This window comes from Nothobranchius furzeri, chromosome 4 (assembly GCF_043380555.1).
Source record: "Nothobranchius furzeri strain GRZ-AD chromosome 4, NfurGRZ-RIMD1, whole genome shotgun sequence".
Lineage (NCBI taxonomy): Eukaryota > Metazoa > Chordata > Actinopteri > Cyprinodontiformes > Nothobranchiidae > Nothobranchius > Nothobranchius furzeri.
This window is the reverse complement of record NC_091744.1, coordinates 14,435,501-14,462,852: the sequence shown is the minus strand read 5'-3', so window position 1 is coordinate 14,462,852 and position 27,352 is coordinate 14,435,501. Positions and strand designations below refer to the sequence as shown.

Sequence of the window (27,352 nt, the reverse complement as noted above, 5' to 3'; positions counted from 1 at the left end):
AGTAAAAATTTAGGCAAGTACTTTTACCTGTACATAAGTAGGAAATTTTAGTACTCTGTCCACCTCTGCTTTAAGCGCACATTTCGCATTCATGTGAAATGTTTTGATTTTAGTCTGTTCGGATCTGGAGTAGTCCTCCGCTCCTCCGCTAAGTGGCAGTGTTGCGCATGTGCGTTTATTGAGTCCCAAATACTACTTCCGGTGTCGGAAAGACGAAGAGAGAACCAAAACATTGCAGGTGGTCAGCGCGAGAGGGGAAATGCTGAAGTTCTGCTTCGTTTTATGTTGATTGTTCACAATTGCGTCTTTTAGCGTGGTTTTGGGTACTCTGTGTGACCCGAGAGTGATTTTGTCTTAGTAGGGAAACACGTTTGACCGAGCTGCATCATCATGAGGCTTTGGGTCAAATGTTACGAACAGTGTTTTCGGGACAGTTTGGGTCTTCAGAGAGCGTTTCGGTGTCTTTCAGCGGGCAGAACCGGACGGGTTGAGCTCCGGGTTCAGAACCGATGCTGCTCCAGCGTTCAGGGCGAGGTGAGGGTCCGGTTTGCCCCCAGTCCCACAGGTACGCTCCCTGTTAGCACACACGTTAGGGGAAGACTTTTCTTTTGTCTGCAACTTTTGCAAATAATTGTCATCTTTCATTGTTAGGTGGAAAACCTCAAGCTTTACATAAACTAAACATTCTGTTAAAGAAAACAAAACTTCTTTCGAATCCTTATTTTCGTGGTTTAATAGAAATGGTAAAAACCTTGTTTTCTTTTTCATGCTCCTGACAGGTGTAATAACGATTCGTTTTCAAACCTGCTTTGATCTCTTGAGTATTTGTTGCTTTTCTCTGCAGGTTTCTTGCATTTAGGAGGACTCCGAACTGCTCTTTACAATTATATCTTTGCAAAGAAGTATGGTGGCGTTTTCGTCCTGCGCCTGGAGGACACTGATCAGAGCCGACTGGTACCAGGAGCAGCAGAGTCCATAGAGGATATGCTGGAGTGGGCTGGTAAGAGAAGTGGTTTGAAACTTCATTATCACTCAGTTTTTGAAAGATGTGTGATTGCTGGTTCTTGAGCTCACCTTTTCCTGCAGGTATACCTCCAGATGAGAGTCCTCGACAAGGAGGGCCACTGGGCCCATACCTGCAGTCTCAGAGATTAGACCTCTACACTCAAACAGCCCAGCAGCTTGTTGAGCATGGTCATGCATACTACTGTTTCTGCAGTCCCCAGAGGCTGGAAGTACTTAAAAAAGAGGCTCTGAGAGCTGGGCAGACTCCAAGGTGACAAAAAACATTAATTAACCTGGTCCTTCCAGTTTATGTGTGCATCTTTTCTATCTGAGTCCAGTTGCTGATTGTTGGCTCCACAGGTATGACAACAGGTGCCGCCACCTGCGACCAGACCAGGTCCAGGAGAAGCAGGCTCAGGGGGCATCGCACGTGATCAGGTTTCGTCTGGAAGCAGGCGTCGAGCCGTTTCATGATTTGGTCTTTGGGTGGAGTCGTCATGAGGTAGCTCAGGTGAGAGGATTTAGTTTCTTCTGTGGAGTTCATGACAAAACAGAATTCAGGCTTATACACCAAGTAACGTGCACGGCCGAGTAATTAAACCTGAAATTTAGGCCTAGTCCACACGTAGCCGGGTTTTTAAAAAAACGAATATCCGCCCCTCCAAAAACTTGCATCCACACCACCTCGTTTTAAAAAATAACTCTGTCCACACGTACCCGGGTAAATACGTTGTTAAGGACATGCCAGACCTGTAGGCGGCAGTACTTCCCCCGTTCTTAACCTTGTCCTTCGTCTGTGGTCTTCCGCAAGGAGCAGTAATTCCGCTTGCAAAAACAAACAAGCAAAAAGCGCTTGGACAATTGATGGATCGGGTAGTGACAGAACGCAGCTCTGAGGGCTTCCATGATGCCGGCTAGTGTAAACACAGGTCGCACACGTGATGTCAGCATTTTTTTGTCGCGGAAAGTGACATTGCGGATCTTAAAACTCCGGTTTTGTCTGTCCACATGCAGACACCCAAAACGGAGAAAACGCAGATCTTCACTTTGGCCGGAGTTTTTAAAAAGATCCGTTTTCGTGTGAAAAAACTCCGTTTTCGTGTGGATGACAGGCCAAAACGTAGAAAAATATCTACGTTTTGGCAGATCCCCCGCTACATGTGGACAGGGCCTTAGTTTATAGATATGATGTGAAGCTAATCACCAGTTTTTCCATCTTTGTGGCTTTTTTCCTGCCCGCTGTCATCTTGTTTTAGGTGGAGGGCGATCCTGTGGTGATAAAAGCTGATGGTTTTCCCACGTATCACCTCGCTAACGTCATAGATGATCATTACATGAAGATCAGCCATGTCCTGCGAGGGTCTGAGTGGCTCATTTCTACCTCCAAACATCTCCTCATGTACCGGGCTCTGGGATGGCAGCCGCCCACCTTTGGACATCTGCCCCTGTTGATGAACAAAGATGGCAGTAAACTTTCTAAGAGACAGGGCGACATCTTTATTCAAAGCTTCCAGAGAGATGGGGTGCTGCCAGAGGCTCTGCTGGACATCACAACCAACTGTGGGTCTGGATTCAACAGTGAGTGATCAACTAGAAATTAACATTTACAAACTGAAAGCAACAGATTCTAATCCGAACCTTAATGCTTACATGTAGCTAACCGAATGGGACGGAGGATAGACGAACTGGTGTCTGAGTTTAATCCTTCAAAGATCACAACTCATTCTGCTTTGTTAGACCTGGAGAAACTTCCAGAATTCAACAGGCGAGTTTATATTAATCACTCGCATGTCTGTTCGGCCAAGTAGCTAGATATTTTCTTGTCTCCATCATCTCCTAAGATAATTAATTTTTTCCTTTGGGGTCATGACTGTTTGATTTCTGTGTGATTTCTGCAGAATCCACCTGCAGCGGCAAATTGAAGACGAACAGAAATGTTGTTTGCTGATCAAAGATCTGCAGCAGCAGATCCAGAATGTTTATGCTGCAGAGATCCAGGACGATGAAGTGCTACGAGAGGCTTACATCAAACGGGTGCTACATCTCCGCAAGGTCATCTTAACAGGAAAAAAACTTTAATGCATTATTATCTGTGCAGATTTTTTATATTTACACTTTGAGCAGAAACTGCAGATACTGTGTTACTGTTAGCTGTCGGGGACGTATACAGGTCCTTCTCAAATTAGCATATTGTGATAAAGTTCATTATTGTCTCTAATGTACTGATAAGCATTAGACTTTCATATATATTAGATTCATTACACACAACTGAAGTAGTTCAAGCCTTTTATTGTTTCTAATATTGATGCTTTTGGCGTACAGCTCATGAAAACCCAAAATACCTATCCCAAAAAATTAGCATATTTAATCCGACCAAGAAAAGAAAAGTGTTTTTAATACAAAAAAGTCAACCTTCAAATAATTATGTTCAGTTAGGCACTCAATACTTGGTCGGGAATCCTTTTGCAGAAATGACTGCTTCAATGCGGCGTGGCATGGAGGCAACCAGCCTGTGGCACTGCTGAGGTGTTATGGAGGCCCAGGATGCTTCGATAGCGGCCTTAATCTCATCCAGAGTGTTGGATCTTGCGTCTCTCAACTTTCTCTTCACAATATCCCACAGATTCTCTACGGGGTTCAGGTCAGGAGAGCTGGCAGGCCAATTAAACACAGTACTACCATGGTCAGTAAACCATTTACCAGTGGTTTTGGCACTGTGAGCAGGTGCCAGGTCGTGCTGAAAAATGAAATCTTTATCTCCATAAAGCTTTTCAGCAGATGGAAGCATGAAGTGCTCCAAAATCTCCTGATAGCAAGCTGCAGTGACCCTGCCCTTGATAAAACACAGTAGACCAACACCAGCAGCTGACATGACACCCCAGACCATCACTGACTGTGGGTACTTGACACTGGACTTCAGGCATTTTGGCATTTCCCTCTGCCCAGTCTTCCTCCAGACTCTGGCACCTTGATTTCCGAATGACATGCAAAATTTGCTTTCATCCGAAAAAAGTACTTTGGACCACTGAGCAACAGTCCAGTGCTGCTTCTCTGTAGCCCAGGCCAGGCGCTTCTGCCGCTGTTTCTGGTTCAAAAGTGGCTTGACCTGGGGAATGCGGCACCTGTAGCCCATTTCCTGCACACTCCTGTACACAGTGGCTCTGGATGTTTCTACTCCAGACTCAGTCCACTGCTTCCGCAGGTCCCCCAAGGTCTGGAATCGGTCCTACAATCTTCCTCAGGGTCCGGTCACCTCTTCTCATTGTGCAGCGTTTTCTGCCACACTTTTTCCATCCCACAGACTTCCCACTGAGGCGCCTTGATACAGCACTCTGGGAACAGCCTATTCATTCAGAAATTTTTTTCAGTGTCTTACCCTCTTGCTTGAGGGTGTCAATGATGGCCTTCTGGACAGCAGTCAGGCCGGCAGTCTTACCCATGATTGCGGTTTTGAGTGATGAACCAGGCTGGGAGTTTTTGAAAGCTTCAGGAATCTTTTGCAGGTGTTTAGAGTTAATTAGCTGAATCAGATTATTAGGTTAATAGCTCGTTTAGAGAACCTTTTCATGATATGCTAATTTTTTTAGATAGGATTTTTGGGTTTTCATGAGCTGTATGCCAAAATCATCAATATTAGAAACAATAAAAGGCTTGAACTATTTCAGTTGTGTGTAATGAATCTAATATATATGAAAGTATAATGTTTATCAGTACATTACAGACAATATTGAACTTTATCACAATATGCAAATTTTTTGAGAAGGACCTGTAGGTGAGAATGACAAAACTAGAAGAAGTTGTGTTTATAGAGCCATCAAATAGAAGACAAACCTTTCAAAACATTTGCCCTTTTCCTTTTAAGTAGTGCATTTTATCTTCATTTAATTGAATGTTTTGTTTCTTGATTGATCCTATACATATACTAAAGTTATCCAAATTATCCTTGGAAGTGGATGTCATGAAAATACAGCGGGGCAAAAAAGTATTTAGTCAGCCACCGATTGTGCAAGTTTTCCCACTTAAAATGATGACAGAAGTCAGTAATTTACATCATAGGTACACTTCAACTGTGAGAGACAGAATGTGAAAAAATCCATGAATTCACATGGCAGGATTTTTAAAGAATTTATTTGTAAATCAGGGTGGAAAATAAGTATTTGGTCAATAACAAAAATTCAACTCAATACTTTGTAACATAACCTTTGTTGGCAATAACAGAGGTCAAGTGATTACTATAGGTCTTTACCAGGTTTGCACACATAGTAGCTGGTATTTTGGCCCATTCCTCCATGCAGATCTTCTCGAGATCAGTGATGTTTTGGGGCTGTCGCCGAGCAACATGGACTTTCAACTCCCTCCACAGATTTTCTATGGGGTTGAGGTCTGGAGACCGGCTAGGCCACTCCAGGACTTTCAAATGCTTCTTACGGAGTCACTCCTTTGTTGCCCGGGCAGTGTGTTTGGGATCATTGTCGTGTTGGAAGACCCAGCTACGTTTCATCTTTAAAGCTCTCACTGATGGAAGGAGGTTTTGGCTCAGAATCTCACGATACATGGCCCCATTCATTCTGTCCTTAACACGGATCAGTCGTCCTTCCCCTTAGCAGAAAAACAGCCCCAAAGCATGATGTTCCCACCCCCATGCTTCACAGTAGGTATGGTGTTCTTGGGATGCAACTCAGTACTCTTCTTCCTCCAAACACGACGAGTTGAGTTTATACCAAAAAGTTCTACTTTGGTTTCATCTGGCAACATGACATTCTCCCAATCCTCTGCTGTATCATCCATGTGCTCTCAGGCAAACTTCAGACGGGCCTGGACATGCACTGGCTTCAGCAGCGGAACACATCTGGCACTGCAGGATTTGATTCCCTGCCGTTGTAGTGTGTTACTGATGGTGACCTTTGTTACTGTGGTCCCAGCTCTCTGCAGGTCATTCACCAGGTCCCCCCGTGTGGTTCTGGGATTCTTGCTCACCGTTCTCATGATCATTTTGACCCCACGGGATGAGATCTTGCGTGGAGCCCCAGATCGAGGGAGATTATCAGTGGTCTTGTATGTCTTCCATTTCCTGATAATTGCTCCCACAGTTGATTTTTTCACACCAAGCTGCTTGCCTATTGTAGATTCACTCTTCCCAGTCTGGTGCAGGTCTACAATTCTTTTCCTGGCGTCCTTCGAAAGCTCTTTGGTCTTGGTCATAGTGGAGTTTGGAGTCTGACTGTTTGAGGCTGTGGACAGGTGTCTTTTATACAGATAATGAGTTCAAACAGGTGCCATTAATACAGGTAACGAGTGGAGGACAGAAAAGCTTCTTAAAGAAGACGTTACAGGTCTGTGCCAGAGATTTTCCTTGTTTGAAGTTCCACTCTGATTTACAAATAAATTCTTTAAAAATCCTGTCATGTGAATTCATGGATTTTTTTTTCACATTCTGTCTCTCACAGTTGAAGTGTACCTATGATGAAATTTACTGATCTCTGTCATCATTTTAAGTGGGAGAATTTGCACAATCGGTGGCTGACTAAATACTTTTTTGCCCCACTGTATTACAAGTTTTCTTGTATGCAAAAATTATTTAGATTGCCTTCAGCTAAATATGTAGTCTTATATGACTTCCTGTGATAAATGAGTTTACTTTAAAGACCAAGTTCACTTGTTTTACTAACACATGCATTTCACTTAACTATAAATTAATGACTTGTTAGTCGATCTCTGTCAGAAAAAAGCTTTGGTGCTCCCATTTCAGGAAGCAGAAGTGAGCAAGAGCAAAGGGAAGCAGAAGACAGCAGGATTTAGACTGTTATTTCCTGATATTTGGATATCTTGCCTCTGATTGGCTAACAGCAACGTGACTGCCACTGACTACGTTTGCTCTGCAACATTGTTTTATCTCCACAAGTAGCACAAATTTGTTTTGCCATGTTGTGGAGTTGCTAATGCTAACAGTTAACTTCTACTAGTGGAAACGTGCTCATCTGTCTCCTGGACACTAAATCAACAACAACCTTCCCCGTTGTGAGCTAAGATGGTTCATGAATGTTAATTTTCAGTGTGACATAGATCTGACTGGCTTTTCTAATCAGAACATTTCGCCGTCTATTTTCTGTCATTGTCTAATGCAGGATGGGTAGAAAACAATTTGTACGTTTAGCCTGCGTGCGAAACTCAGAGTAATCGATTATATTTGAAAAAATTACAAGTAAAAACATGTTTTTTTCTGTTAACTTGGTCTTCAATGGAAATGTAGCTTAAGGGATGTGTCAAGTTAATGTTTATTTGTGTTTTTATTTGAAGCTAGTATGAATTTTAATCATAAGTTTAAGTGTTCCTCTCCTGCATCACCAATCATACAGAAACTATTCTTTTTTCCCCAATAGGGCCACATTTCATCCCTACAGGAGCTTGTAAGTCCCACCTACTCCTATCTGTGGGTGCGTCCTTCCCTCTGTAGCCAGCAGGTGGCAGCACTCACAGAAGAGGCATGTCTCATTGCTTCATTAGTACAAAAGTTAGTAGTTTAACAGCATGTTGCATGTAATCATTCCTGCTGTAATAGGCTTTCATGATTACTTACGGGCATCTGTGGATTCAGGTTTGTAGCAGAGCGTGGTGAGGAGCTATCAGTGGACCAACTCAGTAAGGACCTGAAGACTTTGGCTAAGCAGACGAAAGCCACCAAGTACAGAGAGGTGATGAAGCTGTTACGTCTGGTTCTCAGCGGCCTGCAGGTACTGCTCTATACAAAGCCATGAGTAATAAGAGGACTTCCTTGTATTTGAGGTTGAGTGGTTGAAAACTAATTTAACCACCAGTGTGATGAGCATCTCTGCAGTGAGTCATTTGTCCCAAGTTTGTCTCTGTGAATGACTTTTTTTATGTTCAGTCACCAACTCTGAGTTTGAGACGTTTGTGTCAATCAGAGCTTAAAACCTGAAGTGTTTGTAGGATGTTTCTGAGTTTGTCTACTGAGAATAATCATTAGAAATCATGGCAGTAGATAACTGATATACGATACAGATTTTACATGTTGTTTGATGTTATTGCTGGGCTGCATGGTGGACCAGTGGTTAGCACTGTTGCCTCGCAGCACGAAGGTTGCAGGTTCGAAACTCGGCTGCGGCCTTTCTGCGTGCAGTTGCGTGTTCTCCCCATCCATGCGTGGGTTTCCTCCGGGTGCTCCGGTTTCCCCCACAGATCACAACATGCCCTGTAGGTTATAAATTGTATGTCGCTTTGGATAAAAGCGTCTGCTTAATGAATAAACATAAACATGTTGCTCAACTTTTATAGAAGTCTTAACAACACTTAAGGAGATGTTTGACGCCTAAAAAATACAGAAAAACATAACGTAGCACTTTCGCTTAAAAATATTGAGCAACTTCTGCAGCTGCTGCATTCTCTTTGTTTTCTCTTGGTAAATCCACCAACTAACCAATGACCACTCATTTAATAAGTGACAAATATTAGCCAGTTAATCCGTCTCTGCTCAAAGCACTTGTTTCTTATCTGAAGCAAAAAAAAAGTTCTGTTTGTCTCCAGATCTAAGGATTTAATCAGGATTTAATCCTACTGGTAAATGTTTGTTACCCAGTTATGACTTTGCTCATTTTTTCAGTTACATTTTGGAAGCATTCTCATCTTCCAGGTGTTTTAACAGTAGGCGTCTAGATAGCTTCAAATCAGAACTCCAGGACTGATAATCAGCCTCGTAACCTTTATTAAGAGGAGTAATAAATAGTTAACTGACTTCAGCGCTGAACAGTTGAACTGCACTGTGGTCACTGGCAAGCAAAAGCCAACCAATTTAGTTTACTATTATAAGACCATGCTGCAGTTACAGTCACAGTGTGGGCTTTTTCTTTTCCTAATTAAAAAAGGACTGAATGCATTTTTTTTTACTGTTAAGTCAGGAAAAAATGATGGAATTTTCACAACTTTTGCACATTTACAGATTCCCACAACTGTATTTTATATCAAAAAGTATGTCACCTGAATGTCTGAAAGCATATATTTATCATATTTTGGTCATTGTTAAGAGTTTACATTCATTTCTGTAATTTTTGTTTTTACTGAGGTATTTTTAAAGCTCCACGTCAGCAGTTTTAGTGGGTTTTGGCTGCTGTAATCAGAAAAAACAACATTCAGTTACACTATATAAACTTTTCTTTTCCATTTGTGTCATGACTAAAGTGTTTTCTAAATGATTACAATGCTTGAAGCTGCAGAAGACCTACACTGAGTCAAACCCACACGGGATTACAGAAGGAGGAAGCTGCTTCTGATTGCGTCCAACACGTTTAATCTTGTTTTTCAACTTCTGATCATTTGTTCATCTCTCTTGTAGCAAGGTCCCAGTGTTGCAGAGATGATGGTGTCTCTGGGTCCTGCAGAGGTCAGACATCGATTCCAGAAGCTTCTTCAGCTCACAGACGTGAGTTAAAGAGCAGCTTCAAATCAGCTCACTGACTGGCAGCCAGAGGAAGACGGCTGCTTTTGGACTCAGCCTGTAAACGTCATCCCACATGTGGTTAATATGACAAAACTTACAAGTCTAATTTCACATGAAACTGTCATGGTGGATAATACTATTTATTCTGTGAAAATTATTTTATAAACTGAGAACAAATTTTATGTTTTGTTTCTTTTTTCTTGAGGATTTTTTGAACCACCTGTATTTGTGCACACGGACGAGGAAGTACCGCAGTGCTTTTATTCAAATGTGTTTTATGGGGAAATCTCGGTTTGAAAACAAATAAAAACTTAAATGACAATTTTACTAATGGATTTTGGATTTGATTGGGATGGACCAAAACATTTCCCTTTTAATATGAACAAATAAATCACTCTAGAATGAAACATGCATCATTTGTTTGTACTTTAACCTTTTACCTTTATTAAGCAGAACTATCATTAAATTACCACAAAGTTGTTTAACTTTTATTAAAATGATCATTATTTTACTGATATTTGCAAACAAATAAGAAATCTGTATTTTGGAAATAGGAAATATTAATTGGGCAACAATTTACAGGCATTTTAAAAGTTATTTCCATTATCTAGTTGCTTGGAAAATTGAACAACGATGTGATAAGTAGTATAAATTTGTAAAAATAATCTGAAGTAAAATCAACTTTTAATGACAATTCTGAGTTGAACTCCCTAAATAGATATTTGTAATTGTTTTCCACTTAAAAGAATAAAAGTTATTGTGTCAAAATGTAAAAGAATTTCCTCTAAATCATTGCAGTTAGACGAATCGCCCTCAGTGAGGGGGGAAGGGGTGTTTTGTGTAACTTGGTTGCAAAGTCAGAAGTGTGACTGACGGGGCGTGAGTGTCACATGTCACCATAAACAAACTGCAGTTTGACACCTTCGCCTCACGCTCCGGTCAGAAACTGTTCCCGCACCAGTTAGAGACGGGCAGCTATGGCGACTGTGGTGGACACGCAGGACACCTTTGAGTCGTGGCTCAGTAAGTAAACACGCTAGAGACAAAAGTTTACTTTTTAGCTGCTTGTTTAAGGATGAGACGCGACGCTAGCTTGCATCTCGTCATTTCATCTCCACTGACGGCTGCTGTAAATGTCACCAAAAACGTCATTTCCACTCGGTGTTTAAACTTTATTGCATTTATGTAAAACAGCGCTTATCAATGCTCTGTCCGCACTTTATTTAGTTTTAACTAAATAAAAATAATATTAAAAGTAGAAACAATTTTAGCTGGAACAGGAAGTTGCTTAGCTTGTGCGCGTGCCTGAGGGAGAAGCGCTCGAGCAGTTTTTGGATGTTTATCATTTGTGCCGATGATTTAATAATCTGCTTTCATGTCACACGAAAACAAAATTAAAGTAACTCGGAAGAGTTTCCAGCAAACGCAGGTTAGTAAAGCTTACTGGTATTTTTACCAGAGCTGTAACTACTAAATGAACCTTATCTGATACTAAATCCAACGGTTCTTATAAATACTTCATTATAAAATCCCATAAAAGAATAACATGTAACAATGCATTTCCTTTAACCTTTTTATTTAGTAGGTTTCAAAGGAAAAATGCTGTTAAAATCTAGATGAGTAATTAATGACTCATGTCTGAAACTAATCTTGGCACACGTGTTATTTAAACACCTTAAACGTTTAGAAATAGAAAAATCATTATGAAGGATATGTGAAAGTCCTTGTGATCAGCTGTGATTTTTTGCTGTTTTAGGGCATTTAGAGCTTTCTAAAAGTTTTCAGTTCGGAGCAGACCTGTTTTAGGATCTCTGCTTGTTTGTTCATGAGATGCCTGCAACATACAATCCTGTGTAAATCAGTATGTTATGATCACTAACAGGAAGTTAGAAGACAACAATAGAAAATCATAATATTTTTAAAAAGAAAAGACCCCTTTTGCATTGACATTTAGAGTCAGCCCAAAGAGAATTATTTTTTGAAGAAATCCCTGTATTTCTTTACTTTTATTCATCAGTTAAAGTGTTTTTGCAAAGAAAACTATAATTTTTTATTCAGGGGAGACATTTTCTTTTTACTCAAGTGTGTTAAAAAGAAGCAAATATCTAAAGCCCTTGGTAATTATTCATTTTACATTACAAATTAACGATATTTAGCTAATTCAGTTTTCACCCTTTTGCATCAGGTTTGTCTAATTGTCTATGTCTCCCATAGCAGTTACATTTTATTTTACATTTGTTTTTGTCTCCCTAATTGCATCAGACAAGGCCACAGACCCAAATAATGAGGAGGATAGATGGGACTGTATTCAGGGCTTCTACCAGCTGGTCAACCAAGAGGCTGATGGGTAAGGTGTTTATTAGGCAGAACTGTTGCCTGTCTTAGTTGCATCCACGCAACAGCTTTCAGGGGAGAGTTACTCCACAAGTTGAACCCATAGTTCCTGTTTCACCACAGTGAGATAACGTAACAGACAACGCTTTTCTCCTTTCGCTATGAGAGGACTGTAAATATAATCCTGCACAAATTCTAAGTAAAATATCACATTTTACCATTTTAACTGATTCCTTTTAGCTTTTCTAGAGTGCACAGAAATTTCTGGAGGACTTCATGCAAGTACTGTGTTTCTGAGATTGTTTGAGTTTAATTAAATATTTTGTGCTTTCAGGCCACATGTAGCTCTTCGTCTTCTTGCCCATAAAATCCAGTCTCCACAGGAGAAAGAAGCTCTTCAGGCTCTCACTGTCAGTAACCAAACTTCGCATAAACATACATACAGATGATGCAGGTTCACCAACTGGCAGATCTCACTTCAGCACATTAGACTTCAAATTTTAAATTAATAATTTTTTTAATTGTTTGAACAAGACAAATGTCAATGACATGATTTTTATCAGTATTTTGATGTACAGTATCTGTTTTTACTCAAAGGTCATCATAGTACCTCCAAAGATTTAGTCCATTTCCTGTGGGAGAGAGCAATCTTGTGATTAGCACTAAATTACTGCATGAGCAAGAAAAATGAGGAATAAATCTGCTGAGAACTTACAGTTTGATGCCGTGATTCTGCTGTGAATCGTAACTTTTCAAGGGTCCCGTGAATCGCATCATGTGACATTTAAGGCTGGTTAACCACAAACAAGCAGTGGAGAGAAAAAAATCACATCCTTTTTTCTTGTGTTTTTGACTTTTATTTTCACTTCCAACGTGTCTGGAGGTAACGATAATATTCTCTTTGGTGCTTTCCAGGTTCTCGAGGCTTGTATGAACAATTGTGGAAAGCGGTTCCACAGCGAGGCAGCTAAGTTTCGCTTTCTGAATGAACTTATCAAAGTCTTAACGCCAAAGGTAACTCACAGGTGTCAGAGCTCGGTCTGTCTTAGACCCACTAACATAAATCAGTGCAGTTAATAAAAGTATCTGAAAACCTATCTGGTCCAAATTTAACACAGTTTTTCACTTTGAAAAGTAGATAGTTGATGTTTAATGTGTCCTTACAACATAAGCTTTGCCTATGGTTTACTTTTTTTAATACTCAATTCATTTGAGTTTAATTCTTCAAAAAAAAAAAAGAGCTCATTATGAAGATTTGTGTAACATACTTTATTCATCATAAAGATAGTTTTTGTTGTAGTAAAAACAACCAATGTGCTGAACAATATTCCAAAGCTTCAGCAAATTATAAATGAAAACCTAAACTTCGAGGATGAGCTGATTCTGGTTTTTAGAGCCGATACCGATTTGTGATTCTTGTGTAGCTCTGACCTGCCAAAACAGATTTATTTCAAAGAACTACTGCTTTAAATTTCTGATGATTTTGAAAATGATTTTTCTGGAAGTAAAACAGAGTCTGATTAGTAAGATTGTTGATCTGATGTTCATTCTCAATGTTGTGAGTGACCAGAAAAACTGAAAAAATGTCCTTGTTGTCTCAATAGTTGTGAAAGAGACCTTAAAAGAAAAATACTTTCTTAAAATAATATTTTTTTCTATAAATCTTGGTAATTAAATTATGGTTCAGTTAAATAAGGAATCTAACTGTTTTGTAATTTTTATGCAGTTCAATCAGATCAGCATAGTTTAATCATCACCTACTGATTTCAGTACTTTGGCGCGTGGAGTCCACAGAAAGTTAAAGAGAGAGTGACGGAGGTCTTCTACGGCTGGACGCTCTGGCTTAAAGAGGAACCTAAGATTCAGGAAGCCTACAACATGCTGAAGAAACAAGGTAGGGGACAACACTAATCGCAATTTTTTATTTTATTTTGCAGGATTTTGCCAACCTGAGAAATGCCACAGATAACAGATAATTAAAAATTTATGTTATGTTTTCAAAAACTTGAAAAAAAAATTCAAGAATAAAATCCTCTCATCTCTCTTGTGTTAGGCATCGTGAAGAAGGATCCCACACTTCCAGACACGGTTGTTATGGCTCCTCCGCCTCAAAGAACCACAGAGTCTGTTTTTGATCAAGACGACAAGGCCAAGGTGACAGACCGGAGTCACTTTGAAACAACACACACACTATTTTATTTGTCCAACAATTCTGTGTTTTACTTAGATGTTGGCTAGACTACTGAAGAGTGGCCGTCCTGAAGACCTGGAAACCGCCAACAGGCTAATTAAAAGCACCATCAAGGAGGTGAGGAGCGCTGCAGCACTGCTGGTCCTCATATTTGATTTAATGATGTATGGATGAATCTTCGGTTGTGTCTTAGGAGCAGGAAAAGGCTGAGAAAGTGTCAAAGCGAGAGTCGACCCTGATGGAGGTTGAGAGCAGCACCAAGCAGCTGAGAGAGCTTCTGTATCAGCACATCGATACTGAAACCTCGTTTCAACCCAGCGATGATGTGAAGGCATGTTGCGTTTCAAACGGATGCTTGTTAATGAAATCCAACTGTTAACAACAAAAATTGCTTAAAGAGCAAGTCACCCCCCTACCAGAGTCTTGAGCTTGGTTTATGCTTGACGCGTCCGCGAGGTCCGCGCGGCAAAATTGCGTCATTTTAACAACCACGCCCCTCCACCGCGCCTCCGCACGGCCCAAACTTTCCGCACCGCGCACCTAGGAAATTTTCTAACCACGCGGACGGTCGGACGCGGAAAAACATGGCGGACCGGCAAGAACTAGTACGGCAGAGGTTCGTAAACAGACATTTGTATGATTCAGCTCTCAGAGATCACCGTGATCAACATGTTGTTAATAATTCTTGGAGAGAAATAGCTCGCACTGTCGGAAAAGACGAGGACGCTGTTAAAAATGCTGGAATGCCATGTTGTAAACAGTAATTTCTACTTCTACTATGGTGTAGTGTTGGATGCATGCTGTAGAGCTCCATGCTGCCCCCTACATTTTGGGAGAATATTGGCTCACCGCAGAGACAAGCCACATGAACCATAAACACTGCAAGTTGTGAAGCGCGTTCCATCCGTGAGCCGCATCACCAAGCGGAAAGTGAATGCGTCAAGCATAAACCAAGCTTTACTCCACCCACACTTCTTTTCTAAAAGATGCCAAAAGGAGGCGTTACCTTGTGGACCGAGAGGAAAGGGAGGTTCTGTGGCAATGACTGACAGCACCCACCCCTACCCCCATCTCAAAGATTTACCGTCAGAGAATCGAGTCAACAAACACACACACACTTAACAAACCCTATGCTCAGACAGATAAACAGCAGCATGCTTCCTAGTCTGGAGAATTTCTCTTCACCTTCTTCACCAGTGGAAGGCGAGCAGCTCTGAGCTACACCATTTCGTAACAGCTTGTGAGTTGCAGAGGCAGCGGGTGCCGAGATTTGGCTGAAGTGTAGCGCGGTGCAGTCATGTCACATGATACCTCTTAGCCAATAGCAATGGCTGATTCAAATTAAAATGTAGTGCTGACTTTTAACCTGAAGAGGGCGCTACACTGTCAGTTTTAGGCTGAATATTTACATTTTAAGTAAGCTGCAGAAAAATGCCTAAATACTGACTACATATGTCTACAGGACTATTAGACACTCATTTATAGTTTATCAGCTAATAAAGGTGATTTGTGGTGACTTGCTCTTTAATTGTCACTTGTTTGTACAGTTTTACTCTTATAGGATAATAAAGTTTTGATGTTTTTTTCCCCAGTGTTTATAGTTTAAATAGCATTTGTTTTCTGTGTGGATATTAGTGTGTTGGCATGTCTGTTGCTGTTTTGAGCTGTCCATCTCGCTGAGGACAAATCTTTTAGTTTTCCAGGGGAAATGCGTAGTCGGAGGGCAGTAAATGATTGCTGTTACGTGTTATTTCTGCTGAATTTGACAATGTTCCAGTGTCTTGTGATGCTAGTCGTGTTTGGTGTTCTCAGTCTTCAAGTGCCTGTAAATTTTCAGCAGGCCTGCGGTCACCTGACTGTAGAGGACATGACACTCGGCTCTTTGTGACCTTCTTTATTATTAGATTACAGACTTTTTAATTTGGGGAGCTAATTTACTTTCAATTTTTGTAAATTTGAGAGTTTCAGAATCTTTAAAATGAAAACATGAAATTTAAAATCACAAAAGCAGGACACTAAATATGACTTTGAAAGACATTTGGGGTTTTGGCTTTCCAGCGAGTAAAACATAGAAATTATTGGTATTTCATCTGTGTAGAATTGAGAATTAAAATTAAGCTACTTAATATTTAATTTGGGCTGCGCAGTGGCGCAGTGGTTAGAGCTGTTGCCTTGCAGCGACAAGGTTCTGGGTTCGCTTCCCGGCGTGGGATCTTTCTGCATGGAGTTTGCATGTTCTCCCTGTGCATGCGTGGGTTCTCTCCGGGTACTCCGGCTTCCTCCCACTGTCCAAAAAACATGACTGTTAGTTTGATTGGTCTGTCTAAATTGTCCTTAGGTGTGTGTGTGTGTGTGTGTGCGTGGTTTTTGCCCTGTGTGTCTGTGTTGCCCTGCGATGGACTGTCTCTCTCTCCAGGGTGTACCCCGCCTGATTGCCCGTTGACCGCTGGAGATAGGCACCAGACACCCCGCGACCCTACGTGGACAAGCGGGTTCAGACAATAAATGGATGGATATTTAATTTTGTCTTGTCCATAGGCGCTGTATGAGTGCTGTGATCAACTGAGGCCCCGCCTGTTCAGGCTTGCCAGCGACTCCATGGATGACGATGCAGCTCTGGCACAAATCCTGGCTGCGAACGATGAGCTAACACTTGTATTAAACGCCTACAAAGACCTGATGGCAGGAGGAAAATGCAACAGAGGAAGAACAAGAAGTAAAAGTGAAGAAGTAACCAATAAAAGCACCTGTAGGTCGTGAGTCTTTATTTTCCCTCGCCTCTGGTCTGTTTGGAGAAACATTTTGAACTTATGTCTGGTTCTGTTGTGATTGATCTTGTTTTCTTTTATTTGTTCAGCACCGACTAGCCCCCGAGAGATCAAAAGCTACCACCTCATCGACCTGTCAGCACTGGACTCTCCTCAAACCCACAGAAAAGCTGATTCTCCTCCTGTGTTTGAGTCCTCCTCACCCTTCTCCTCTCATTCGGAGAGCAACTGCTCATCAGAAGCCGAAAAGAACTTGGGTGAGCCTGCATTCATCTCTTTTCATTTTGATATTTCATCATGTGATGACGGGTCTTGTGTTGTTGCAGGTTTTAAGGACCTGGTCTCCAAACAGACTCAGCAGAATCCAAAGTCGTATTACGAGGAACTGATGCAGGTTAAACTTAAATGCAAATCTAAATATTAACAGTTAAAGGTTGGAAAGGTTATTCAACCCAGAAATGTACTTTTTTTATTTTAGATCAACCAGAATTGTCAAATGACGAATTTTGAGCAGAACGGAGAGAGAAATGTTTTGCTGAGGAGCCGTGGCTGTGGGGGAAGCAACACAACAAACAACGGGTAAAGATGGCCTTGGAGAGGGGGAAAGGGGAGGCTAAACATAAAAGAAAAACAAGTAGTTACATATTTATTTCAAATTTACAGGCACTCGTGAGTTATAAGAAAATAGATTAAACAGTATATCAGTCAGGTGGACTTCCAGTGTCTGTAGAAGGGTCAAAGAGTTGTAGTAATGTAGTTTTTACTTGAGATTTTCTCTCTGTCATGTAGTCTCTTTAGCTCTTATAGAGTTTCTATTATTGTAGAGTTACCTTTTTGTGTGTCCTGTTAGGTCACTTCCTCATCTGCAGCAGGTCACAGAGTCCGGATCTCCGACTACAACACAGAAACCGCTAAACCGTGTGTCTGGATCTCCTCTAAAGCTGGAGGAAAGCTCCTCTTCCCTTCAAACACTTAAAGATATCTTTGTTCCCCTGGAGACCATCAGATTCTGTTTGTGTCCTAAGACCACTTTTCGTTCTCTTATTTTCTTTTTCCTTCATTTGTCTTTGGTTGTGAGCTCTAACTCCTGTTTGTAGGTCAAATGGAGCCGGTGACGGTGTACAATCAGGTCGGTATCCACGTGTCACTTCACTTTGCCAGAGACCGTCCGTCAGGTCACCCAGAAGTGGCCGTGGTCGTCATGTCAGCGGTGAACACGTCCGCGCTCCATGTTGAGGACTTCGTGTTTCAAGTGGCCGCTTCAAAGGTAAAATAGTTAAATAAATAAAATCATCTCCTGTAAAGGAGGGGATCTTTAAATGAAGCTGTCAAACACTTTAGTGGACAAATACAATGAAACTGTATAGATTTTATTTCGAAGCCCATTTGAGCGGAGCATGCAGCTGATTGTCATTTCAGGGCATGTTGGTGAAACTCCAGCCAGTGTCTCGGACACACCTCCCTCCTTACAACCCTCTCCTACCTCCACCTTCTGTCTCACAGGTCATCCTGTTAGCTAATCCACAAGGCGTGAGTGGAAATCTCTTTAGTTATATTTATCATCTTTGTCCTGAATGAGAGTCACTGTTATGGCTGTACAATAAAACTCTCTGTTTCATAAGTAGTTTTAAACTCCTCTTAGTCTTTTATTTCTGGCATATTTGAAGCATTTTCCTGTTGTTTTCCTCCAGTGTAAAGTTCGTCTGCGCTACAAGCTGACTCTGACTCATGGAGGCCAAAGACTGAGTGAGACAGGAGAGATCGACAGCCTCCCTGACTGGACCGCTATGATCAAACTCTAAAAATTGACTCGTTTTACTCCAAAGACCAGCAGCGGGCCTGAAAACAACATGTTTACAGCACAATGAAACCAAAGAATAACACCACTAAACTGGGCTAATATTACTGTGAATAATCCAGGTCCTCTTAAAATGCAACGACAAATAATTGTCTTAAATACTTTTGATTTTACAGGGAAAGAAGTTAATTATCAACTCTTATTTTTCTGCAGCAGGTTTGTAAAAATAACAATGTAATGCTAAATTAATGGAAGTTGAAGAGGTTTATTAATAGCCGTAATAAAGTGTGGAAGTTGAAGATGCTGTACAGCAATTTCATATTGGTCTTAGCTACATGGACTAGCCATTAGCTCATCAATCCATAAGGTCCTCAAAGCTGTTTCACTGAACTGAGGCTGTTCAGGAAGCTTTCAAACTTTAATGTTGCCTTCTGGCCACTAGAGGGCGCATGAAAAAGACAGGGCTTTATAAAAGGATGTCCTCAGTCCTCTGAGCAATTTTATTGGATGTTTCAGTCTCCAGCGTCATTTAGTTTACAAATAATTTAGAACAATCTTTGATTTATTTATTAAGGTCATGTTTTAGGTCTCAAAGTCTAAAAACATGTATATTGTTTGTGTTTTATTATGAGATCTGATGAGTTACTGGTTACATGTGTGAAAATGTTTATCCAATATGTTTTATATGAAAATATTTTAAAAACTTTTGACATAAATAAATATTTGCTTTTATTGAATATTTCTTACAAATGAAGTTTCCTTAAAACATCAAAGTTTTTTCTCTGTTTAGTGAAAACTTATGCTAAACTACTATTACTGTACACTGGTGTGGTGTGTTTTTAATTAGGTAAAGTTTCATTTAACTTATTTTAAGGATAAATTTTAAGGGGAGGGAAAATGCTTCTGTTTTACCAAAGGAGGAAAATAATGTTGACTAAAAATGACTATCAGTCCTCCTTTGGTTTATTTAATACAGCATTTAGACGTTTTTATTTGCTGATAACATTTTTTTTAATAATTATTTTCTACTTTACCTTTTTCTGTATTTTCTCTCAGGTTATTTGTTTTCTTGAATTATTTCAACTCAAAAGTCTTCAGTCAAATATGACACATCTGACAACTCGCTGCTGTATTTTCTTACTGTCAGTTTCACATTATGAAGCCTAAAATTACCACTTTGGAGCCAAAAGTTTCACAAGAATAAAGATTTTGCTATAATCTGTGTCTATTACTCTGTTTTGGATGGGGAGATGTCAACTCAAATGTAACGCCATTTAGAAGGTTTTCATCTGACCTGTTTTTATATTAATACTTAAAGAATAAGTCACCCCCTAATTAACTTCTTTTGCTGAAAAACTATTAATTCATTCGCTGCCAGCCGTTTCCTGATCAGTAAAGCCCTTCGCTGCCAGAGTTTCTCACGGTTTTTACAGTTTTTTTTAAGAGTCAGTCTCAACGTTGCACGCTAGGATGATGTTGATGCCAAAACAAAGCGGAGACTCACCTCTTACATCAGGAAAAATCTGCGCGTTTCGAGCTTTATCCATTCTTTCATAATCTGTTGTTGAATTATGATCGGTAGAAGCTTTTCTGGTTTGGTCTCACTTTTTTTTTATAGCAGTGGCCCAAAACGATCTAACACATGGATTTTCTGCTTCCTGATCACGTGACGTGTGACGTAAGCGGATTAATATCAGCAGAGTTGTTTGTTCTCACGGTGCAGGGGCTTGTTACGATGCCCACACAGTAAAAAACATACAAATGACAACTTTAGTTATCACTGGCAGTGAACGGTTGGATTTAAAATGACGACTTTAGTCGTCAATGGCCGTGAATGAGTCAATGAGTGTCTAATTGTGCTGTAGACCTGTGTAGTCAATAATTTGGCAGTTAAGTGCATCTTAGTAAAAATTTCGATTTTCTGCCTAAAACTGTCAGTGTTGTGCCATCTTCAGGTAAAAACTCTGCACTGCATTTGAATTTAAATCTGCCATCGCTATTGGCTAAGAGTTACACTGTGACGTTAGCTGGTACGTTATGATGTCACAATGTTGTGAGCCTGTGCGTGTGTGTATTTGTTAGCGGCCCCGCCCTCTCGGTCTGCCAGGCAACAGCATTTGTTGCATTTTTCAAACAGGAAGTGGGAGTTGAGTAAGAATCTGGTAGGGGGTGACTTGCTCTTGGATCTTTAGAACAAAAACATTTTCTTAACTTAAAAAAAGGAAAATTTGCTGCTGCCTAGTCACATTACAGTTTAGCATTTATCTCTTAATGACAGCATTGTGTATGTTAATGGCGGCTTGAAACAAATCATTTGAATTAAAACAAACTGGTGTGGAGGCGATCGGGAGTTTTGTCTCATTTGGAAGAACCAAGCATCCAAATGGCTTTAAATAACCAACTCTCGGCTGGTATTGATGTTCCAATCCTGACTTATCTGACTTCATCAACTGGGACGTGACATGAGTTTGATCTTCACAAATGAAGCAGCTGTGCTTGAATGACCTCTGTTATTTTTAAGGGGGGGGGGGGGGGTTATTTTTCACAGTGATGAGACAGAGAATGGGATGACAGCCACAAAAAGGAAGTTCCAGGATGAGCAGTCGGATTTATGCAAAACGGTGAGATTAAAGAGCATGGCATTGTGTTTTGTGGTCAGTTTAATTATAAAATTTACAAAGATGCTGTTGCAGAACTTGTTCTGCCTCAGTTACAATGATCAGTCCCCAAAGAGATTGGAAACTAACTTTTGACTTAAGAAGCACCTTCTAACATCTTTGTGAAATCCTTGGAGAAAATATAAACTGCCGTAAAACCTAAGGCTTATGAAATGATACATATATGTTTGTTTTGTATTCTCACTGCAGACAAGGACAGGAGAGAACGAGCCTTCTGAACGGGCTGAATCAGGGCAGCAGGTGGATGCAGATCCATTTATTTTTCTAGAAGAAAACTGGCTTCCTGATGAACTCTTGCAGCTGGAGTACTGAAACAAACCATCCCATCCTTTACTTCTGACAGGCAAATTAAAATAACGAAGATAATCTTTCTTGATTTTTACCCAGAAAGTAATCGATGCAATACCAGTTCTGAGTCTAGTCATCATAGCCATAGGCGGAGATCCCAGGGGGGACGGGGGGGATGCGTCCCCCCCTCACACAAAGTTGTCCCCCCCACAAAAGTTATTGTAAACACATAAATGCTATCAGTAAACCTGTATTTTCTTATAAAACCACAACGTAAAAGTTAGTCTGCAAATACAATACAATGTGTTTTTAATTGTCGAGAAATTATAGTGCCCCCCCCCCCCCCTCCTCAAGTCAGTACGGTCGGTCCACACACTCTGTTTCCAACGGGCGGGGCTGCAGGCTCTGCCTCGCTCACAGCTTCACAGAAGCCCGCAGGCTCACAAGAGGCGGGAATCAAAAAGCCAGCCGTTTCCAGCAGTAAGTCATTTATCACACGCTTGTTCTACAAACTTAAATATGTATGTCAAATGTGGTCATAAATGTCAAACATAGACACCGATCATCTTTAGATTTTGATCACTGGTCAGAGATCCCTTTATTACAGACCACCACCACCACAGTAAAAAAAAAGTTGTCACTTCATGTTCTCTGGTCATTCCAGGATTATTCCGCTATTATTATTCCATTCACTAAGGTGATCAAAAGTTCCTTTTCCCGGACACGTACGCTTTCACGGTCTGCCCCTGGAATCTGCAGAGCATTTATAGATCGATGAAAATGTTTGCAATTCATCCTATTTAGCTGATGAATATGGTAAAATAGAAACTTACTGGTCCGATGTGTGGAATACCACAGCGTTTGACCGCTCTTGTCCCGTCTTCCCCAGGCTCTGCAGTTGTTTACAATATGTCAAAGTGCAGGTGCACCGTGCAGCTTAGTGATGAACTGGTTGCAGCAAATGTGTGGTGGAGGCACGTTGCTCAAAGCTCTCAGTGTAAAACATAGAGCCAAAGATCCTGTTGGCCACAGACCCAAAAACACTATGAAAACTGAGAAAAGTGAGAGATTGATTAAACTGAAAGATAAACTATAGAGTATGTATATGTTTAGTGTATTTGTAAAGTAAATGTTTTTAATTTTTATTATTAAAATGAAACAAATATTTCAAGAATATATTTTTAGATTTTGTGTATCTTTTCGTTCAGTAGGACTTAGATAAAGTTATTAAATATTATGTTATTTTCTTTACAGCCTATGATTTATTAAAGAGATTTCAGTCATTTTGATACTTGACTTGTGAAAGCTGATTTGAAGTTTGTTATTTTTTCTAGACATATATAGAAGGAAATTTTCAAATATATTAAAATCAATATGGAACTATTTGGGTTTTAGTAGCTTTCATGTTATGTGATTTAATAAAATTTTAATTTGACATTTTATGTTCTCTCTCTTTGTTGTGAAAAAGTTAGATATGTTTTAGTACTTAAAATTAATGCTTTGCATCCGTCCACACGTGCAGCTGTTGGTCAGCTAATGGCCATGACATTTCAGGACATTTTACTTCAACTAATAACGATCTACTTTTAAATCTTTATTCTGAATTGCTTATTCCGTTTTAGGCCACAGTCTTGTTATTGAAATGAAAACAAAAAGAAAGGATGCTTATGGAGATGTACAAAATTGGCAAGATATTATTGTTGATCAATATCCTCCAGCTCCGTTCTAATGACAATATCCCATCTGTGTGTGTGATGCTGTCCAACTGTCAGCAGACCAGGACAGTTGAAATGGCAGAGAAACGAAAAACGGCAGACATCAGGTCATTTTTTAATGCTCCAGAACGTCAAGTAAGTAGAAACTTGCATTTTGATAAAGGCATCTATAAGAAAGAAATGAAATAACTATGAAATTGTTTTTAAATGGTTTCATTAGGCAAAGTCCAATTATGGGGAATTATGACACGTCTCTAAATAACAACCAATAGAAGCACTGATTTGATCTCATTTCAGAGAAAAATAGAACAGGTTGGATGCACCTAATAAATAAAATGACTAACAAACTCAGGAATCTGTTTCTTTGCTTCACTGTTCTGGTGCTGAAAATATCACTAATGCGGATCGAAGGAGATACACAGATAAATGCACCTCTTATTTATTATTTGGAGACTACATTTACTGCAGCTGGCAGAGGCAGAGATTGTTTCTATTGATACACGGAATTTACAGAATCATTTTAAATTTTAATAGGGGAAGACTGCAGGAGGGAGCGGTAAAATACAGGGGGTCCCCAGCAAAAACAAGACACTTTACGAGTCTGATGAAACCCGCTGGTTTTCCATCAGGCAGTCACGGGGCAGCTCCAACGACCCAGTGGCTGTGCTGGGTCAATGTTATCGAGCTCAGTCCGGCTCGGCCGTGAACGAGTCGAGGCGAGGTCGTGCTCTGCTTAAGATGAAGTGTTATTTTCCCGCTTCAGAAGAAGCGTCCAACATGTTTTTACGCTTTCTCCGAGACATGTCACGTCGCTAAGTTGTTAGCGCCGCGCGCTAAAACGTCAATAGTGCAACGTAGCCTGCTGGAGGTTTTAAGGGTTCAGATGAAACACCCGACCTCTCAGGCTGCTCACACATCGATCGTTGTCGCTGTTGCGCTCACGCCGTAATACAGTATTAGATGCGGTTAAATAAGCACTGGAGGAAACCCTGTCAAGATCGTCAACACTCGTTTATCTTAATGCTATTGAAACATGTAAACCAAAAAGCATTATATCCACTGCTACCCTTCTAATTTTAAACTCAGTAACTGAGTTCACTGCTCAGTAACTTCACCTTGCCCTGCCTTCTCCTCCTTGCTGCCTGCCGGCTGTGATCACAAGCGACATGTAGTAGTAGTTCCCGCTGCTTCTTCGGGAAGCAGCGCAAAAAATAAAATAAAACTTGGGATCTTGTAGGCGTGGCGGTGGGATTTCAGCCGTGGCAGTCCGCCACGGCTACGCCTATGAAAGGGAAACCCTGAGTGTTGTATTTTGAGAGCATTTTTTTTCACGTCCCCCCCAAAAATTACTCTCTGAAGTTTTACTGTTTATTGCCCCCCCCCCCCCCCCCCCCCCAAAAAAAAATTGAAATGGGATTTCTGCCCTTGATCATAGCAGAAACCGTGCACCTGTTTTTGTTTTTAAATCACCACACTGTGTTTTGGTTTAAGAAATGGGTTTACGTCCTCTTTTGGTTTCAATTCATTTTCAGGCATTTTTCTATTTGAACCTGTAAACAGTTCAATGACTAAAACAAGATCTGCATACCAGCTAATATAGTCACATCTCTCATCCTCTGGATCTTTCTCTTGTCCTGAAACCAGATGTAATCCTGGGACTCAACCAGACACTCCTGGCTCTGCTCGCCTGCCTGATTCTCCCGCTGCTTCATGTGAAGCTCAGCCCCAGGAATACCTTCCTGGTACTTGGTCCCCCAGAGGTGAAGACTTGCAAACTCATGTAAATAACATTTTTAATGTGTATTAACTTATCTTCTAGGGTCTGTTACAAATACATTTGTGAATTGTATTCTGGACCGTCTTTTCCTGGATCTGTATGAAGAGGATGAAACCAGCATCAATTTCTCAGGTATGTCCTTCATCTCTACTATCAATGCAATCAGAAGTATTAGTGTCTGTTTCACTTATTTATTAGTTTTATTGTTGTTTTTCTGCTCTTCAAACCCAAGCCTCTAACATGCAATCTCCTGAGAGAGACAGAGCAGCTCCTCTCCTCCCCAGAGGACCGTCCATCGAGCAGCACCACTTCCAGCTGGAGTGGATGGATGGAGGTGTGATGGTCACACCAAACGAAGATCTTTAAAACACATTAGACATTACTTTTTTTGTCATTTAATGTGATAGTTACAAAAATAAATCCTGAATCATTTGTTGCTATTTTTTTATTAATTATGAATTACTGTAATGCCAAGTGTCATTGAACTGTTAAAGGCACGCTTGGCAGTTTTGCTTGCTTGCAGCACCCCCTAGTGTTCATTTAGTAGAACCAAAGGCAAAATTTATCTCCTCACTGTGCATTCCTCTGTTCAACACCTTACCTTCTCAGTGGCCTAGTGGTAAAGTGTCCAACCTGAGACTAGGAGATCAGGATTCAAATCCAGGTTGTGTCATTTAACTTTAATCTAACAGCTGAACTGTCTCCCAAGCCTTCATTAGTCTCTACAGGAACGAGTCATAACTAAATCAAACAAATCAGCTGTGTTCATGATTTAAAACATACAGACTGCAGCGCCAGGCATGTCAGCTCCCAACAGACGGGATCGCACTCTGAAGCTGCAAATGTGGTTCCCTTTCAGTCGATTCACTCGGTACAACAAAGGTACTATGGGACATCACGCCCTTGTGTGGCCTGGCTGAAGACACATTTAATCATGCCTGTAAGGCAAATGAAAGTGACGCTGCATGGAGGCCCTGCCCTCCATTTATAAGCGACCGCGTCACTGTCATTCCTCAGTTCTTACGCTCTTCAACTCGCTGAGAACACGTCTGACAACTAGCCGCGCTATTGAAAGATAACTTAACTGCTCACTGACTGGACTCTACTGCCTTCTGGCTAGCATTCCCGCCCACCAAGCGCTATCTTTCGTGGCTCTTCAGCTTCTCCACTTCATTCTGCTGGGTGTCTCGTAATGAGCACCGTGTTGGACGTCGCTTCATGGAAAGCCGCTTCGCGGCCCTGTCCTCAGGGCTGTAGATTCTCTCTTCACGAGAAGGACTTACATGAAGTGTGTCCGGTTTGTCTGGGAATTCTCCACGCCAGGAGAGTGCTTGTGGACCCGGAGGCGTGCGAGTTCTGTCGCCGACTCCGCCGTCCCACGCTCGAATGGCGCGTGAAGCTCCTACAATGTCTCCTGGGAGACGCTGCAGTTTCGCAGCAGGACCCCATGCTTTCCCGTTTGGCCCCGGCTTCGCCTGGATCTGACGTGGACAGCCTAGTGATTGAAGTCCCCGCCACTAGCTGGGCAGATCAGATGGAGATGGCGGACAATTTAACCGGACCAGACCTAGAGGCTTCTCAGTTTCATCATCTGGCAGAGGATGAAGGACACATTTTGGACATTTGCCTCGACGGTCAGGACTTACTCGAGGACGAGGAGGTCCTCTCGGCGGTGGAGTGTTCAGCTCCGGCCGCTACTTCAACCTCCGAGCTGCGAGATGACTCTTCTTTTCTCCTGCTCTGCCGGCGGGGAGGCTAGAAGTGGACTGGCCCGCTCCTCCACCTGCATAAAAGAGGTTCTGTTTCTCTGGATTTTACCTCCTCTTGGAACCAGTGGAGGTAAAGAACTTTCTGCCACTGTACCCAGATTTTGTGGCTGAGCTCACGGCATCCTGGGCCAAGCCGCTATCCACCCGCACCATGGTCCCATGTTACGGTCAGGTCTCGGACCTCGACAGCGCAGAAAGGGCGGGATTGGTTAACCTCCCTCCGATGGAACCCTCTCTCGCGGCTTACCTGGCTCCGACCTGTAATAACGGAGTTAGTGGACAAACTAATCAACCCTCCAAGCCATGCTGCTTCTCAGCTGCACAACTGGAGAAGATTTACCGTGCGCAGGCTTCCACTCTTCACGTTCTCAGCTCTTCCACCATGCTCCAGACCTACCAAGCATGTTGCCTGGCGGACCTTGGAGCAAGGGTCCCACCCGACAGCCCACTGACCCCCCTCATCAATGAGATACGGGTCACATTGGACTACATCCTGTGAGCGGCCCGAGGCGTCGCCCTGCTGTTGGGAAGAGGTATGGCCTCAACTGTAGAGGCTCAGAGACACCTGTGGCTCACC

General features: G+C 41.4%; 2 protein-coding genes across 3 annotated transcripts; both read left to right on the top strand.

The window, feature by feature from the left end:
- The first annotated feature begins 186 nt into the window (after positions 1–186).
- Positions 187–9,864, top strand: ears2 (glutamyl-tRNA synthetase 2, mitochondrial). 2 transcript variants are annotated; one of them, XR_008563847.2, is made up of 10 exons: positions 187–565; positions 845–1,000; positions 1,087–1,276; positions 1,366–1,516; positions 2,262–2,583; positions 2,662–2,770; positions 2,904–3,057; positions 7,386–7,487; positions 7,601–7,736; positions 9,353–9,864. XR_008563847.2 is itself a non-coding variant. In XM_015965003.3 (10 exons), the coding sequence occupies exons 1-10, from the start codon at positions 391–393 to the stop codon at positions 9,446–9,448; spliced, it is 1,620 nt and encodes a 539-aa protein (XP_015820489.1). In that variant the 5' UTR covers positions 187–390; the 3' UTR covers positions 9,449–9,864. The 2 variants fall into 2 exon arrangements, 1 of the variants encoding a protein (XP_015820489.1); XM_015965003.3 differs by having other exon boundaries at positions 7,386–7,516.
- Positions 9,865–9,977: 113 nt separating this feature from the next.
- On the top strand, positions 9,978–19,766 carry LOC107389092 (ADP-ribosylation factor-binding protein GGA2). Its single transcript, XM_015964990.3, has 16 exons — positions 9,978–10,480; positions 11,720–11,804; positions 12,126–12,201; positions 12,707–12,805; positions 13,562–13,685; positions 13,845–13,945; positions 14,019–14,099; positions 14,176–14,313; positions 16,521–16,731; positions 16,840–17,007; positions 17,077–17,144; positions 17,229–17,329; positions 17,601–17,761; positions 17,848–18,017; positions 18,170–18,280; positions 18,442–19,766. Exons 1-16 carry the CDS (start codon positions 10,435–10,437, stop codon positions 18,550–18,552), a joined length of 1,851 nt encoding a protein of 616 aa, XP_015820476.1. The 5' UTR covers positions 9,978–10,434; the 3' UTR covers positions 18,553–19,766.
- Positions 19,767–27,352: the final 7,586 nt, after the last annotated feature.

What these genes read in the sequence shown, in the direction of transcription:
- ears2 (XM_015965003.3), top strand. Translation starts at nt 391, where the DNA reads ATGAGGCTTTGGGTCAAATGTTACGAACAGTGTTTTCGGGACAGTTTG. An exon ending in GGATATGCTGGAGTGGGCTG is followed by an intron (nt 1,001 to 1,086) that starts GTAAGAGAAGTG and finishes CTTTTCCTGCAG; the next exon opens with GTATACCTCCAGATGAGAGT. An exon ending in CTGTGGGTCTGGATTCAACA is followed by an intron (nt 2,584 to 2,661) that starts GTGAGTGATCAA and finishes GCTTACATGTAG; the next exon opens with CTAACCGAATGGGACGGAGG.
- LOC107389092 (XM_015964990.3), top strand. Translation starts at nt 10,435, where the DNA reads ATGGCGACTGTGGTGGACACGCAGGACACCTTTGAGTCGTGGCTCA. An exon ending in AGCAACACAACAAACAACGG is followed by an intron (nt 17,330 to 17,600) that starts GTAAAGATGGCC and finishes GTGTCCTGTTAG; the next exon opens with GTCACTTCCTCATCTGCAGC. An exon ending in TTCAAGTGGCCGCTTCAAAG is followed by an intron (nt 18,018 to 18,169) that starts GTAAAATAGTTA and finishes TTGTCATTTCAG; the next exon opens with GGCATGTTGGTGAAACTCCA.